We start from the raw sequence: 15,074 nt of genomic DNA on the forward strand, positions 1-15,074 counted from the left end.
CAAACGTTTGGATAAAAGCAGTGTACGGTCGTGTCACATTATTTTTCGGTTAATCCATTTCACGTTTCGATGCTGATCATTGCAATGCCATTGTTCCTCTTTAGTGGCACTACAACCTCATGAGGTCCAGACGTACCATTTCTGGCTTTATTTATCCTTATTTACCCTGGTAGCTGGACATCTTGGCCTGGAGGGATTTTTTTAAAATAAACACTACTTTTAGTGAACTTAAAAATATGGTGCGATTAACGTGATAACAAGGCAAGGCACATACCCATATATATCCATAAATTCAATTTCTTTGGTGGCCGGAGTGTGAGACATTCCTTTCACATTCCTATCAAACGCATTAGAGTGAAGGGGGAAAAGTCAAAACGGATCCTGCATCTCTTTCGTAATTTGCGCCGTTCCGTCCGTCGAAAATGCTTCAGAAACGATGGAATTTTTGGTTTCTGACACCAAGAGAGCATGATCAACGAAGAGGTAGCACAAACTTCCGTACCACGTGGTATCATTTCATACGGTTGTACCCTTCCCTCTACTGATCATAGCGCTTGATCCGTCAACTGATCTTTCATCTCTTTCCGTTTGTCCAAACAGCACAGTGCGTACCATAACTATACACAAGTTTATTTTTATGGAAATAACAATGTGGAATATTTAAGGAATATATTTATATATGGCATCCTTTCAAACTCCCGGACATTCCATGACGACAACAGATATAATTATTGCGAAATAACCGAACAATAAGCAATGAATAATGTCTTCGGAAATAGTGGTACTCCATGTTTCCTACTCCTAATAATTAAAAAACTTACCTGCTGTACAGTTATGACACGCACTGTAGGAACTGGATGGATAAAATGAGACGGAGGATTCTCGCCACAGTACCTGAGCTATTTACTCTATCGATCGCTCTCCGGAGAGGGCCCTTGTTTGATAGTATGTGTAACTAATAGCCAATAGTAGAAGATCTCTCATTTTGATGATTGATCAATAGCATCAAAGCGAACGATAACGTGAGTATGCGATATTAATATGTTATGTACAAACATGGCGGATCCTTGTGCGGATCAGATTGATGTTATCTCCTTTCATGGATGCTCTCTTGGTGTCAGAAATCACAAAACCGGTCGCTTTTTGGTGGCTCCGATCGCTTGCGCGGAGAGACTTCGACGAAAGGAAAAGCGCTTTAAAATAATATACAATGACGACTAAGATGACCGTGTGCTCCTCTAGCTCTTGTAAGCTGGACACTAAAAACTAACGATGATTAATTCTTTCCATTTTGCTCTCTGTGCTTTTGCTTTTACGTACATACGTGTTTATATTTAGTATTTTGTGGACATTGTTTTAGTGTGTTTATTAAAAGTTTATTTAATAGTTAAATATAATAAATAACAAATAAAAAATAAAACGAATAAATTGTTTCTTTCTCGTAAAACTCGTATACCCGTCGTTTCATACTTCTGTCAGCTGATCCATGACGTTACGTTTGTTTGCATTAGTTCGGTTATAGAAAAAAATGTAAACAAACATCATGTAACGGTTCCACTCCACAATCAGCTGTGGCCGGCGTTCGAAGGAGCAAAATGATCCGAAAGTTTGCGAAATATTGGCGCGATTCAGCCTCTCTGCTCTTGTTAGCAAGAGATCGGACGACCGTGCCCCAGGAGAATTATAATTACAAGGTACGTTTTTTGGTAATACAATCATTGGTCTGCAAATATAAACTTACCTTTATGCCGACTTTCCAGGTACTCGTCTTCAAACGTACTGCTAAAACGTCCTTCATGCCAAACAGTGTAGTTTTCCCTGGAGGTGGATTCGACAAACAAGATGCCTCACTAGGATGGGAATCGTTCTTTCGTGATAGAAACGTACCTAGCAGCGCCTTGAAAGCCCTCAAGGAGGTGAACGGATCGAGACCATACATATTTCAGACGGAGAGTAAGGATTTTCTCGACCGTAACATTTCGCTACGACTGTGTGCATTACGAGAAGCCTTCGAAGAGCTCGGTGTACTGCTTGTGACGGATGAGAAGAAGCAAAACCGGGAACCTCATTACAGCAAATGCCTACAGTCGTTTGACGTAGAATCGTGGCAGCAAATGATACACGACGGAAAGGCATCGTTCGAGGAGCTGCACACTGCGCTCGGCACGGTGCCGGATATGTTCAACCTATACGAATGGTCGTGCTGGTTAACACCGGCCATGTTCCGACAGCGGCGATTTGAAACGGTATTTTATTTAGCAGTTTTGGATGAAATACCAAGCATACACCCGGAACGACACGAAGTACAGGAATATTATGTATGAGTTATATTTTTTTTCACAACCAACATACACAACACACATTAAGCTGCGTATTGTTTGTTTTAGTGGGATACACCGGCCTCTTTGTTGCAATCACATCATGAGGAAAAAATATGGCTTGCACCCCCGCAAACCTATGAACTAACGAGGCTTAGCTACGTACATGATATAGACCAGTTGGCACGTTTCGCGGCCAAACGCAACCTGAAGGGTTCAACTTTGCTCTGCCCGGTGCAATACAATGCTGCAGATGGAGTAATATTCGTGTTACCAGGGGATGATTTGTACCCCGCCAGCTACGACTATATCTCGGACAATCCTGACCTCGACAAGTACGGTGAGTTGTCACAGGAAGCGATGCGCAAACAGGCAAAAAGACTACACCGTGCTGAGCACAAGGATTTGCATCATCAAGCTTACTTTCAAAATATTACCTTAGATGATCACTTGCACATACAGGGACGAAATGATTTTTTAAAACATTTATAAACATGTAACAAACGCTTAATATCTAAAGGAAAATGGTATATTTGACGGGTAAACTAATTCGGGAAGACAGAGGAAAAAAAAAGGTTTATAGTGAATACTATAATGGTAATAAATTCCAACCATTCCCATATGATTTATTGCTATCTACAGTATCCAATATCACAGTTTTGAAAGTAATCCTCCATTGTGTCCGAGCACGTGCAGATGATGATCCACCGGGGGACCGTTGTGTAAGTACGTTTGGCTGTGTAAACCACGATGCTCCACGCGATGTAGATTAGAAGCCGTACCAGCTAGTTCCTTCAGTGTTTGTTCTCCATATTTGTTCATATCCTTATTGTCGGTGATGAAGTCAAAATTTTCCGGATATAGATCATCTCCAGGAAGCACACCGATTAACCCATCGGAAGCATTGTAAGCAACGGGACAGAATGCGGTTGATCCCAAGCGATTTCTTGCTTTGGCAAACCGTACAAGCACATCGATATCGTAGACGTGGCTCAAACGATGCAGTTCGTAAGCCTGTGGGGGCGCTAACCATAGAATTTCTTCCGAATATGCGGAAAGTAAATTTTTTGGTGATTTCCACTGAAAATAACAAAACGGTACTTGCAGTGCACCCGAGCAAATCATTTAGTAAAGAATGCGTACCATATATTCTTCCACTTCGTGCATCTCGGGATAAACGGGAGGAATTTCGTCCAGTGCCGCCAGGAAAAAAGCCGTTTCGAAACGCTTGCGTCGAAAGTGTGTTGGTGTTATCCAAGTCGACCACTCATAGAGACCCCACAGATCAGGCGTTTCCTGTAGTTGCCCATACAACTCGCGTAACCTTTTCTTGCCATCATGGACATCCGTCTGCCAACTACGCACATTAAATCCGTCCTGTGCCCTACTGAACCCATCACCGCTTTCCTTGTTTGCCACCAACAGTACACCCAGCTCTTCGAAACACTCTCTTAAGGCGCACAGTCGGACGGATATATTCCGGTCCAGCAAATCGTCATCTGTTGTGCAGAAGATGTAGGGTTGTGAACCGCATATTGCACCCACTGCTTTCAGAGCTTCTGTCGAAATGTTCTGTTCGGCAAACAAGTTCAGCCAATCTGCGCTATCGTCTTGTGGATCAAAAGATCCACCCGGAAACACGATGTGGTTAGGAAGGAAGCTCGTGTTCTCCGTCCGCTTAAAAACAAGCACCTAAAAAATTAAGTAAAATGAAAATTAATTAAAATAGGTCCACCTTGCAGGAGTGATGGGTTTACCTTGTAGTTGTATCCATGCTCATCCGGCTCATTATTCAGATTGCGAGCCGCAACGATTACGGATGCTGAATCACGCCAATACTTTGCGTATTTACGCATCTTGCTACGATACTCTTTTGGTATGAATGTGGTTATTGCTAATCTGCTTTTAGCAGTGACCTTTTGTCACTCATAATCTATATTTCATTTTCCAAGATAAAGTGCGTTCAGGCAGCGCATTTGCTGCTTTGAATTCGGGTTGACACATGATGCGTAAACAATGTTCAGCCTCGATTCCACTCCGCTTATTTACGCTGGAATGTAACTTTGCCACAGTTGAAAGAGTGCTTCAGAAACAACTCTTGCAGGCAGAATATCGCGGAGAGAATTGATTTTGTGCACAGTTTTTAACAGTTTCATTAGAGAACATATTATTCACTCCTAGAGAACGTGTTATAACATTCATCAAGTGGAGAGCGATTTAAAATGCGAAAATTTTCACAATTCTGGCGCGAATCGGCAAGCTTAATAGTTCTTGCGCGAGCTGGATCAAAGTCCAGCGCGGAAAGGATCAATTGCAATTACAAGGTAAACACTGACCAGATTTGAACCATTTAATTTGAACTTCTTTCTGAACGATTTCACTTTCAGGTCCTTGTGTTCAAACGCCCCGCGCGAACTTCTTTCATGCCCAATGCGGTTGTTTTTCCTGGGGGAGCTTTCGATAAACAAGACTCGGCGCTTGCATGGGACAGCTTGCTGTCAGCATCAATAACGCAACCATTAACTAAAGTATCTGGACCCAGGTCGTTTATATTTGAAGCGGACAGTCAACAGCAACTTGACCGCAACATATCGCTGCGTTTGTGTGCTATACGAGAAACATTTGAAGAGTTAGGCATCTTGTTGGCAACGCGCGTAGAAGAGAATCATCGGGCAGGTTACGGAACGGTGGTCAAGTGTAATTCGGTTGACATTGCAGCCTGGCAGAAACATGTGCATGATGGTGTGAAACAGTTTCGAGAACTATGTAGTCGGATGAAGGTTGTTCCGGATGTGCTCAATCTGTATGAATGGTCAACCTGGATAACACCAACTATTCTTCACAAGAAGCGTTTCGAGACGGCATTTTTTCTGATCGCATTGGATGCACTGCCAGATGTTCTACCGGAATCCAACGAAGTTGAAGAATATTTTGTAAGACTACAGAGCAACTCATTGAAATGTGATTTTTTATTTTTTATTGATTTTTTACGTATTTTTTCGTTTCTTTTTTAGTGGGATACTCCGCGGAACCTGCTCGAAGCACACAACACCGATCGTATTTGGCTTACACCTCCCCAAGCGTACGAACTGAAACGGCTGAGTTATGTGGATGATATCGACCAAGTGGTTGCTTTTGCAAGGACAAAACGTTTCGCGAAGGGCACTACACCTCTCTGCCCCATGGCTTTCACTGCGTCGAATGGCGTAGTTTTGGCTTTGCCGGGGGATAGTCTATATCCAGCTAACTATGACTATGTGACAGAACACAGTAATGCTAACCACTATGCGCACAAATCAATGGAAGAGTTACGACGCAATGCCAGTTCATTGCATCGATTAGAACTTGTCGGAAAATTACACGCACAAGGATTTTTCCAAAATCACCCGGCATTAGATGAACATTTACATCTTACGGGAGCCAACCGACAATTGGTAAAACCTTAACACAAAAATAATTCTAATAAACCTTTTTTCCCATCGGTGGTTTTTTATAAACATTTTGAAGATCAAGGTTGTGTTTCAATATAGTTCGTACTACGGAATATATATGTTAAAGTCTAAACGTAACTCAACCACGGTAGAATTGTTAAACCCCTCATTTAATTAATTAATGAAAATGAAGCAACTCTAGTGCTAATAAACAAGCTAAATACAGACTATACTTCTCAAACCACTGCTTTAACGCGTGTCGTTAAATGAATACGCACGTAAACATGATTCGCGTTGGAACTATCCCGAACAAACCGCTTGACAGCCAATTGCGGAAAAAGAGTGTGTAGCGACAAGACTTGGTTAGCTAGGACACGGAAAGCGACACCTAGGGAGAATTGGATGAACTAATAATATGATAGTTGGGAAGTTTGTCAGGTAAACGTGAGAACAATAAGATCCTTGTTTGTAGGAGAATCACCAGAACAAAGGGATAGCGAAATACGTTTCGTGGAATAGGCGAACAAACGAAAACACGGACAGGATCGAACACGAATTGTGCGGTGATAGGAAAGTTCGAGACATGGCCAGCACAATATAAAAGCGGTGGCATGTCCGAAAAAAATCAGTTATCGTTCTACACTCCGACGGGAAGGTTCCATCCATCGTTCGTTCGAAAGTCCAAGTGGTATAAGTTGGTGAAAAACGTGTTAACGCTGGTCTGTGAAAAGTGTTTGCCAAACAAAAGTTTGTCAAAGGAGTGTCAATTTGTTGGCCAAACATGTTTTCGGCAAACAAATGATTTTGTTTGCCGCAGTTTGCCAAACATAATTTTGACAATTTCTCCATATGATTGACATTTTATGTTTGGCAAACACTTTTCATAGACCAGCGAGTAAAAGTAGGATAGAACTTCGTTTCGAGAGAAACATACAATCCTAAGTGTTTTGCTGAGCAAGTATAACGTTCGTGCAGGGAAGAACATCATGGAGATTTCTTTTAATTCGTCGAAATGTTCAGTGATAAGGTTGTGCAAGCATTGACCCACTGCCGGATCGGTGGCACAGCTTGCGACGGTTAACACTTTCATTAATCACCCTGATAGGATCGCGTTTTAATAAAGTAACGTTCATTTTAAATGAGTGTAAAACGAAGCGTTACGTAGCCAAATGCGTTATTTTGCAAGAAAATAGTGCTATGGTTTATGTGGTCAACATAATCTGACATGAACTATGAAAAATATTAAATTTTGACGTAGTTTAAAATGGCCCATAGTTAGCAGCTATTTAGAAGCAACAAACAACAACAGGCAATCAAATTCGGTCCGTGACTAGAGGAATCTAGAAGCTGGTGAATGTGCTCTCTCATCGTGTCTGAAAATCATTTTTTGCTTCGCTCGGCTGATGCAATTTTTGATGATACATCTTTCCTCGAGTCTTACCTATAAAATCGGTCGTTCCGTGTGGGAAGCAGTTCAGTATACCAGTACAAGCACGCAGCTTTTCTTCCATCCCTGCGAACACTTAAGTGAAGTGAATTTTGGTGCAATCCTAGTTGAAGCTATAAAGAACTGGCAAAGCAATCCGGTTTGCAATATTTGACAAGTGTTCAATATTTCGTTGTGAAAGTGTTAACCTTGCAGCTCGTTAGTTTGCAGATTAGTGTTCAAATAGCATAAACTCTGCATCCAAAAAGGAGACCCATAAACTCGCTTTAAAACCAGTTCATCGCGTTCCACGAACAAAAGCGGCCGGACGATGAGTGATCTAGCTTCGTTGAAAATAACCATCGAGAACGAGGCCAACTATCTGTTGTTCGGTAGCCGGATTTGTCCCGATATAAATGAATTGGCAGCATTTTGTCGAAACCGTTACCAAGATTTGCAGAAAAATGTAGACGACTTCCTGTACTACTGGATCGGTAAGAATGATGGTGGTTACTTGTTTGGGGGCAATTAATTAACACTTTTCAGTAGCAGCATTCGCTAGTAGCGCTTAGAAACATGTTTGAACACGATTTTCTCCGAAATGACACTTGCGGTGGGGGTTGTTTTATTTTTTGCGACGCAATATTGCCTCGCTTTTCAGGCGAAGTCTCCTGGAATAGTAGCAAAATGGTTGCCGCGTTTGTTCGGAAAAATGCACACGCACATGTACATTGCGGCAGCACACCTACACAGGTTATGCTATGTGCATGCATAACGATCCAGATGAAAATATTCTTTTTCTTCTTCTTAACTCTGCGAGGTAATCCTCCGGTATGACTGGATAATCCAGCTTTCTGGGCCTTCCACAGTTACTCCACAGTTTTGTGCTGGGTCAAACTACCTCTTATTTTCAAAAGGACCGGCAGCTAATGGCCATACACCCTAATGGTGAAAACCTGGAAATTTGTTATGTTCTATTTAACCGGAAAGAGAGAGTGAGAGTGTGTGAGCGTTGACCTTGAATTGCAGTTGTGTTCGAAGTATTTATTGAATTTTCACATCATTTTCCCCTCTAGATGACGATGGAGATGCGATTCGCATTACTACGGACGAAGACTATCAAAGCTTTTTGCAAGCGATGGCCAATGTTAAAGCACGGCTTTACGTCGCGGACAAGAACGCGACGGTGGCAGAGACGAGCCTGATTAAGGAAGAAATCAACGTGCAGGCTGAGCTCGACGATGCGCCGATGCAGAACGTTGCAACTGGTGATGCTGTTCCGTCTCGTCCGGTGCACCAGCACGCGATTTGCGATGTGTGCGATGGACAAATCGTGGGTCACCGCTATAAGTGCCTAACATGTCATGACTATGACCTATGCATGGGCTGTGAGGCAAAGTTCCGCCACAAGGACCACCTGATGTTGCGTATCCCCAAGCCAGTTATGGTGAATCGATCGCAGTCCACGGTGTCCCGGATGCTGGACAAATTGCGTGTATACTCCGCTCGTATCGCTAGCACTATTGAACGGGATCTTGGCCCAGAGGGAGAGACTAATGCCACGGCAGGCAATGAGTCCGCGGAAATTACTGGCACGAAACGCGCAAATGCACGCAGTGTACATCGTAGCAAGCACAGGTTAGTATTGGAGACTGACATGTTTTATATAACGCTGTTCTAGAGTTTCCATGGTTACCCTTGAATTTCCCTAGTTAAACCTATCAGCTCTCAGCATAAACGCAAAACTGATCGATAAAAAAGGTTCTCGAGCAAATCACTATTATGTGAATTATTCAGTTTCATTACTCAATTTTTATTCTTCGATTTTTTCTCAACATTTTAACAGTTTCGATTTATGGATGTCAGCAAGTTTCATTTAGCTTGATGACTAATTCGCAAAGCTGGCCGAGTTTCAGATTGACAGCACTTTCGTTAACATCTTCTTGAAAAACAAAAACCATTTGCATTGCGCTCCCTCCCTTATAGAAGGATGTTATGATGTTTGTGCAACATCATGTGCAAATTTTGACATCATTACTGATATGATTTATGACCATCATGGATATGATTTTTAGAAGTAGTTTCTGATCAGCAAGGCAAAGCCTTTATTTATTTCATACATGCGACTGCGTAAAAATACATTTATTAACACTCTCACATGAGCAAAATTCTTCGCACGTTCACTTCGAAAGTTTTCTATCTGTTGATCAATTTTATTTGAACCTATATCTTCTGAAGTTTATCCTGGTCTTAATCGTTTGTTTACTTTATTTGCACTGCAGAGCAATCGTGGCCGGAAAATTATTAGGATTGGATGCCACCATTAGTTCAAATTCCGCGGTACACCAAAGTGACCATGTCATTGCCATCCGCAAAAATCATCTTCGTAAATCCGTCAGACGTGCATGTAGAAGATGTTATTCCTTGCGAAGAAATGCAATGGACAGATTAATGGCACGAGCTAATACAAAAAAAGTAATTACATACTGTGCAAATTGTCCGGATGAACCACAAATGTGTGAAACATGCTTCAACATCGTACACCATCACAAATATTCTTCCTAAGACTAATAAAATACTTTCTCGATCAATCAGTTTTCTGTTTGTTTATCAAAACAAATGGTTTTCCAAATGACAGAAACTAATTCCAAGTTTGGAAAGTCAAGGCATTGGCATGGTTCGTTATTGTTCGATGTTTGTATTAGTGTTTACCGTATACAAGCAAGCCATTACGCGGTTTTGTTGTCATCCGCAACGCAGGTTACGTGACCCGATGCTGTCATCCGCTATATGGATGACAAGAAAGTCAAAGTATAACCATTATATTTCATTTGTATGTAACGTTTTTATGTTTATTTAATGCTCCATGTTTACCGACATTTAAATCTTTTATTTTTTGGCCAACAATTTGAAACTATTTATTGTTTTTTTTTCTTTTTCCCAATCAATAGCGACGAACGCCGTACAACCGAGACGTCGAAGTCTTCCCGTGGTGGTAAATTGTGCGGCAATGATCGTAAGCAAAATTCTGCAGCCGAGACATCCGACGAGCGTTGTTCAAAAGACACCAAGGAGAAATCATCGGTTCCCACGGCATCGGACTACATGCGAAATTGTCGCGACATGATGTACATGTATATGAATTCGATCGAACCGTTGGATTCCGCAGGGAAGTCCGCTTCTTGGACAGCCGGCGATCATGTAACTGTAGCAAATGTTGCAGCTGCAACGGCTGCGGCTGCCGCTGCCAGAGCTACTGCGTTAGCTAACAACGTAATGAATGTGAATGTACCGATGAAAAATGGCAAATCTACCCCATCGCAGTTCATGATTCAGCCGGTTCGAAGAGTGGATCAAATAGCACACCAAACGCATGCACCGAAACAACAGAAACCGCCAATGGGGCCACCAACACCGTCAGTAGTGCCGCTTCCATTTTTACCGTTCGTTAATCTGACATGGCCAACACAAGAGAAGCTGCTAGTTGCTAGCGAGAACGTATCGAAGCTTTTGGATCCGCTTGGTTTATGCTTTGAAATACGTCACAAGTCTTCGAGCTCTCCGTCAACCTCTCCCGGATGCGCTAAAGCTCGTAGTAGCGAAGACGGTGGTGCTGTTCCGTCAACGTCAGCATCCGTTGCTGACACAACTGCACCTATACCGACAACGTCGACGGTAGAATCTAGCGTGCAGCAGGAACAGAATAAAGCTACTGAAACCGAAGTATCACCAGCGGGTGTTGAAAACTTCAACCTCACTAAAATGCAAGCCTTGCAAACCTTGCAAGCACAGGCCAATCGTTTTTATGAAGCGATGAAGGAAATCGACGTAGAAATTGAGATGGCAAACTCGGGCGCTAAAAAAGAGACACCAAAAGCAGAAAATGCCGTCTCTGCGATGCTCGAATCGGACTCTGCTTGTGAGAAAAAGCCGGATACAGGCACCAGAAATGAAGTAGATGATGAAGACGATTCGCAAAACACTTCATCCGCATCGTTGCTAACTGACGATGATCAGGATTTGCTGGAAGTATCGGTGGATGGAGAAAAAGCTTTTGGCCCGTCCAAGCCGCCAGTGCAGAAGGAGAAGAGCTGGACTTTGATCGATCTACCCATGGAACACGACGAAGAGAAAATTGCTAATGCAACACTGGATGCAATTGCGAAGCTGATCGGACACGATTTGTCCTCCCCTGATAAGGAGCCGTCCCAACCGCAAGTACCACCTTCCAAGGATACGACAAACGATAAGACAGGCGATCACCCCAAAAAAAATGTAACTTTCATCAGTGCGGCGGATGATCATCATTCTTATGATGAAATGACGAGTAAACGGAAAAGCGAAAAATCATGCGACGTACCACAGCCGGAGCCATTATCCCTTGAAGAGGGAATGGAAAAGAGGGAGAAGGAATTATTGTTGTTAGCATCTTCTTCAAATTCCGGACCTTCTACTTCATCATCGTCCGGCAATCGGTCGGGCAAGAGCTCTCGCAAAACGAGCTCGGCTCAGCAGAAGGATTCCACTATCTACAGCCATCGTCCGCACGTTAACCATGCCATTCACACGATGATGACGATGGGTTTTAGCAACCACAACGGTTGGCTGACACAGCTGCTTGAATCACTGAACGGTGACATCCCGAAGGCACTGGATATGTTGCTGCAGCATCGCCATTAAGTGGACGCGAGCGTGTGTGCGTGACTGAACGATTTTCCTATACACTTTCGAATACTTAACAGCGAAGATAAACTATCTTCCTTTTATAGATGTTAGCCCAGAAGGGTTGCTGTTGGTGACGGAATTTTACTTTACTGAATTAATTATCTATCAGTCAATGTTAGACGCAGCTGTTAAAATCTATCCAATGAACCATAGGTTTCGGGATGATCGTATTAATTGTCAATTGGTTGCTTCACTGAGGAAATTGAACGGAGGATAAGATCGTCGTTATTAGCTTACCTCCATTGCACGCACTTCCAGTATTTGCTGGATTGTGTATCCGGTGGTAATGGAGGATAGAAGTATTATATGCTAGGCGTGAGCACAACTCGACCAGATGTAGGATATGTGTGTTGCGAAGCATTAGAGAAAAGGCATATTTACACTTTATAAACATACACACTAACTTGTTTACATGTGTGTGAACATTATATATGTACGCAGATGTATTTCCTTTCACCACCTTCCCTTACGTACGATAGGTGGTGAGAAGGCGAATGCTTACAACAAAAAATAAAATGTTCTTCGGCCGACAGCCGACGGACTAACCAAAAATCAGCGTTGTTTATTTACTTGTATTTGTTGTTCAGTGCGTTGTATTTATTCTCTTGCAGAAATCCTCTAAACCTGCATCACGGTCGAACGTTATCATCAGCCATTCTGTTATCCTACCCATTCTGGTGAAAGTAATCTCGATCCTACTGTATCTCCTTCTCGTTTCGTTCTTTTCGAATTACATGGCCTACCCACCATAACACGGTGAGTGGTTCATTTTACCACCTACCTATCCAGTGGATGGATAGGCATGGGACTGGGATAGCGAACTCGGCTACAAATCTGCAGATACACATTTTCGCAGATGCATCACAAGTGGCGTATGGTGCTTGCTGCTACATTCGGACTGAAAGCATGAAAGGAGTCACGGTTCACTTGCTTACAGCAAAATGCTTACAGCAATTGTCGATCAGTATCCCTAAAAGAAAACCAACTGGTGATCGTCAACCTGCATCCATCCTTGTGGGCAATGGGGCGTATTATTTCGGTTCATCCTGGCAAGGACGGAACAGTTCGCGTAGTGACGCTGCGCACAACATCCGGTAAGCACGTCGTACGCGCAGCAAACCGGTTGATAATGTTACTCGATCCAAATGTTCTCAGCAAATTGGATAAGAAGATTGGCACTGGCACTGAATAGCATGCCGCAACAAACCATGTTTTCGTTTATTTTCTTTCATAGTTGTTAGTGATAACAAGGTAAGGCACATACCCATATATACCCATAAATTCAATTTCTTTGGTGGCTGGAATGTGAGACATTCCTTTCACATTCCTATCAAACGCATTAGAGTGAAGGGGGAAAAGGCAAAACGGATCCTGCATCTCTTTCGTAATTTGCGCCGTTCCGTCCGTCGAAAACGCTTCAGAAACGATGGAATTTTTGGTTTCTGACACCAAGAGAGCATGATCAACGAAGAGATAGCTCAAATTTCCGTACCACGTGGTATCATTTCATACGGTAGTACCCTTCCCTCTACTGATCATAGCGCTTGATCCGTCAACTGATCTTTCATCTCTTTCCGTTCGTCCAAACAGTGCAGTGCGTACCATAACTATACACAAGTTTATTTTTATGGAAATAACAATGTGGAATATTTAAGGAATATATTTATATATGGAATCCTTCTAAACCCCCGGACATTCCATGACGACAAGAGATATAATTATTGCAAAATAACCGAACAATAAACAATACATAATGTCTTCGGAAATAGTGGTACTCCATGTTTCCTACTCCTAATAATTAAAAAACTTACCTGCTGTACAGTTATGACACGCACTGTAGGAACTGGATGGATAAAATGAGACGGAGGATTCTCGCCACAGTACCTGAGCTATTTACTCTATCGATCGCTCTCCGGAGAGGGCCCTTGTTTGATAGTATGTGTAACTAATAGCCAATAGTAGAAGATCTCTCATTTTGATGATTGATCAATACCATCAAAGCGAATGATAACGCAATATCAATATGTTATGTACAAACATGGCGGATCCTTGTGCGGATCAGATTGATGTTATCTCCTTTCATGGATGCTCTCTTGGTGTCAAAAATCACAAAACCGGTCGCTTTTTGGTGGCTCCGATCGCTTGCGCGGAGAGACTTCGACGAAAGGAAAAGCGCTTTAAAATAATATACAATGACGACTGAGATGATCGTGTGCTCCTCTAGCTCTTGTAAGCTGGACACTAAACACTAACGATGATTAATTCTTTCCATTTTGCTCTCTGTTGTCCCCCAACAAAGATTGTTATCAAGAAGAAGAATAACCATGTGGGAATGTGGGAGGCAAACAGTACCGAGTTTGCCTGCGAGTCAATCTGCTGATATATGTGATATGTGATATTTACATCTATTGCACTGCTCTTTATCCGTATCGTCGTATGCTGAGCGGTGTGTCCACGTCTTTCGGGCACCGGCACAGCTCAGCTCGTCGGTATATTCATGCAAACTATATACTCAGTACATAACCGCATGCAATTATGAGGCGCGATCGGCATCTGCTGGTGGCGACGCTTTCTTCTAAACGCTTTTACGTACATACGTGTTTATATGAAGTATTTTGTGGACAGTGTTTTTGTGTGTTTATTAAAAGTTTATTTAATAGTTTGATCTTTGGATTCGTGGTTGAGTTGAGAAAAGGGATCAACGGCGGATCAATCGGTAGACGAAGTAAGTGGTCACCTTGGGCCTCGCCGTGGTGGAGGCCCCAAAAAATGTGTGAAGTAGTAAAAGGTGTATACATAGGCCCTCTCTCCTTATGCTAGAGGGGGCCCTGAAAGGTACCACAAGAGGCCCCTGGCGAAATTTGACCGCAAACTACCCGTGGGATGATTCAAAGTGAGTTCAGGAGCCCCTTCTTACTGCGCCTTCAGCTTTGCCTCGTTTCAAGGGCCCCCAATTCATCGTTTTTAAAATTAGAGGCCCCATTTATAATTCCGCCCTGGGCCTCCAATTGGATTGATCCTCCACTGCTCTCGCACGTGACTGAAAAGGCTTTTTCAGTGCTACAACCACTTGGGGGTCTTTCCTTGCTTAACGAGTCATCTAAAATGTTAACGAACTTGAAGGACTTGAAAGGACTTGTCGGGCTCGGTCGTCCGGTGCTACTCTAATGACAT

At 42.7% G+C, this 15,074-nt stretch overlaps 4 protein-coding genes across 4 annotated transcripts; 3 read left to right on the forward strand and 1 right to left on the reverse strand.

Annotated features, from left to right (window-relative positions):
* Positions 1-1,570: 1,570 nt before the first annotated feature.
* On the forward strand, positions 1,571-2,932 carry LOC128303497 (acyl-coenzyme A diphosphatase NUDT19-like). The gene is made up of 3 exons (XM_053040472.1): positions 1,571-1,694; positions 1,761-2,318; positions 2,388-2,932. Exons 1-3 carry the CDS (start codon positions 1,596-1,598, stop codon positions 2,808-2,810), a joined length of 1,080 nt encoding a protein of 359 aa, XP_052896432.1. The 5' UTR covers positions 1,571-1,595; the 3' UTR covers positions 2,811-2,932.
* Positions 2,933-2,940: 8 nt separating this feature from the next.
* Positions 2,941-4,332, reverse strand: LOC128303498 (acyl-coenzyme A diphosphatase NUDT19-like). Its single transcript, XM_053040473.1, has 3 exons — positions 4,076-4,332; positions 3,462-4,010; positions 2,941-3,398 (listed from the first exon to the last, which is right to left on the reverse strand). Exons 1-3 carry the CDS (start codon positions 4,172-4,174, stop codon positions 2,970-2,972), a joined length of 1,077 nt encoding a protein of 358 aa, XP_052896433.1. The 5' UTR covers positions 4,175-4,332; the 3' UTR covers positions 2,941-2,969.
* An 87-nt stretch (positions 4,333-4,419) lies between these two features.
* LOC128303941 (acyl-coenzyme A diphosphatase NUDT19-like) lies at positions 4,420-5,892 on the forward strand. Its single transcript, XM_053041044.1, has 3 exons — positions 4,420-4,642; positions 4,706-5,251; positions 5,333-5,892. The coding sequence occupies exons 1-3, from the start codon at positions 4,541-4,543 to the stop codon at positions 5,762-5,764; spliced, it is 1,080 nt and encodes a 359-aa protein (XP_052897004.1). The 5' UTR covers positions 4,420-4,540; the 3' UTR covers positions 5,765-5,892.
* Positions 5,893-6,984: 1,092 nt separating this feature from the next.
* On the forward strand, positions 6,985-12,443 carry LOC128300623 (protein ref(2)P). The gene is made up of 3 exons (XM_053036750.1): positions 6,985-7,669; positions 8,252-8,813; positions 10,127-12,443. Exons 1-3 carry the CDS (start codon positions 7,507-7,509, stop codon positions 11,853-11,855), a joined length of 2,454 nt encoding a protein of 817 aa, XP_052892710.1. The 5' UTR covers positions 6,985-7,506; the 3' UTR covers positions 11,856-12,443.
* The last annotated feature ends 2,631 nt before the right edge of the window (positions 12,444-15,074 follow it).

The sequence above is a fragment of the Anopheles moucheti genome, chromosome 3 (genome assembly GCF_943734755.1).
Source record: "Anopheles moucheti chromosome 3, idAnoMoucSN_F20_07, whole genome shotgun sequence".
NCBI lineage: Eukaryota > Metazoa > Arthropoda > Insecta > Diptera > Culicidae > Anopheles > Anopheles moucheti.

Bases quoted from the DNA above. Each gene is read 5' to 3' on its own strand.
- LOC128303497 (XM_053040472.1), top strand. From the start codon at position 1,596: ATGATCCGAAAGTTTGCGAAATATTGGCGCGATTCAGCCTCTCTGCTC. The intron at 1,695-1,760 runs GTACGTTTTTTG...CCGACTTTCCAG, and splicing joins AGGAGAATTATAATTACAAG to GTACTCGTCTTCAAACGTAC. The intron at 2,319-2,387 runs GTATGAGTTATA...TGTTTGTTTTAG, and splicing joins ACGAAGTACAGGAATATTAT to TGGGATACACCGGCCTCTTT.
- LOC128303498 (XM_053040473.1), bottom strand. From the start codon at position 4,174: ATGCGTAAATACGCAAAGTATTGGCGTGATTCAGCATCCGTAATCGTT. The intron at 4,011-4,075 runs GTAAACCCATCA...TTAATTTTTTAG, and splicing joins AGCATGGATACAACTACAAG to GTGCTTGTTTTTAAGCGGAC. The intron at 3,399-3,461 runs GTACGCATTCTT...TGTTATTTTCAG, and splicing joins ACGAAGTGGAAGAATATATG to TGGAAATCACCAAAAAATTT.
- LOC128303941 (XM_053041044.1), top strand. From the start codon at position 4,541: ATGCGAAAATTTTCACAATTCTGGCGCGAATCGGCAAGCTTAATAGTT. The intron at 4,643-4,705 runs GTAAACACTGAC...TTTCACTTTCAG, and splicing joins GGATCAATTGCAATTACAAG to GTCCTTGTGTTCAAACGCCC. The intron at 5,252-5,332 runs GTAAGACTACAG...TTTCTTTTTTAG, and splicing joins ACGAAGTTGAAGAATATTTT to TGGGATACTCCGCGGAACCT.
- LOC128300623 (XM_053036750.1), top strand. From the start codon at position 7,507: ATGAGTGATCTAGCTTCGTTGAAAATAACCATCGAGAACGAGGCCAAC. The intron at 7,670-8,251 runs GTAAGAATGATG...TTTCCCCTCTAG, and splicing joins CTTCCTGTACTACTGGATCG to ATGACGATGGAGATGCGATT. The intron at 8,814-10,126 runs GTTAGTATTGGA...CCCAATCAATAG, and splicing joins GTACATCGTAGCAAGCACAG to CGACGAACGCCGTACAACCG.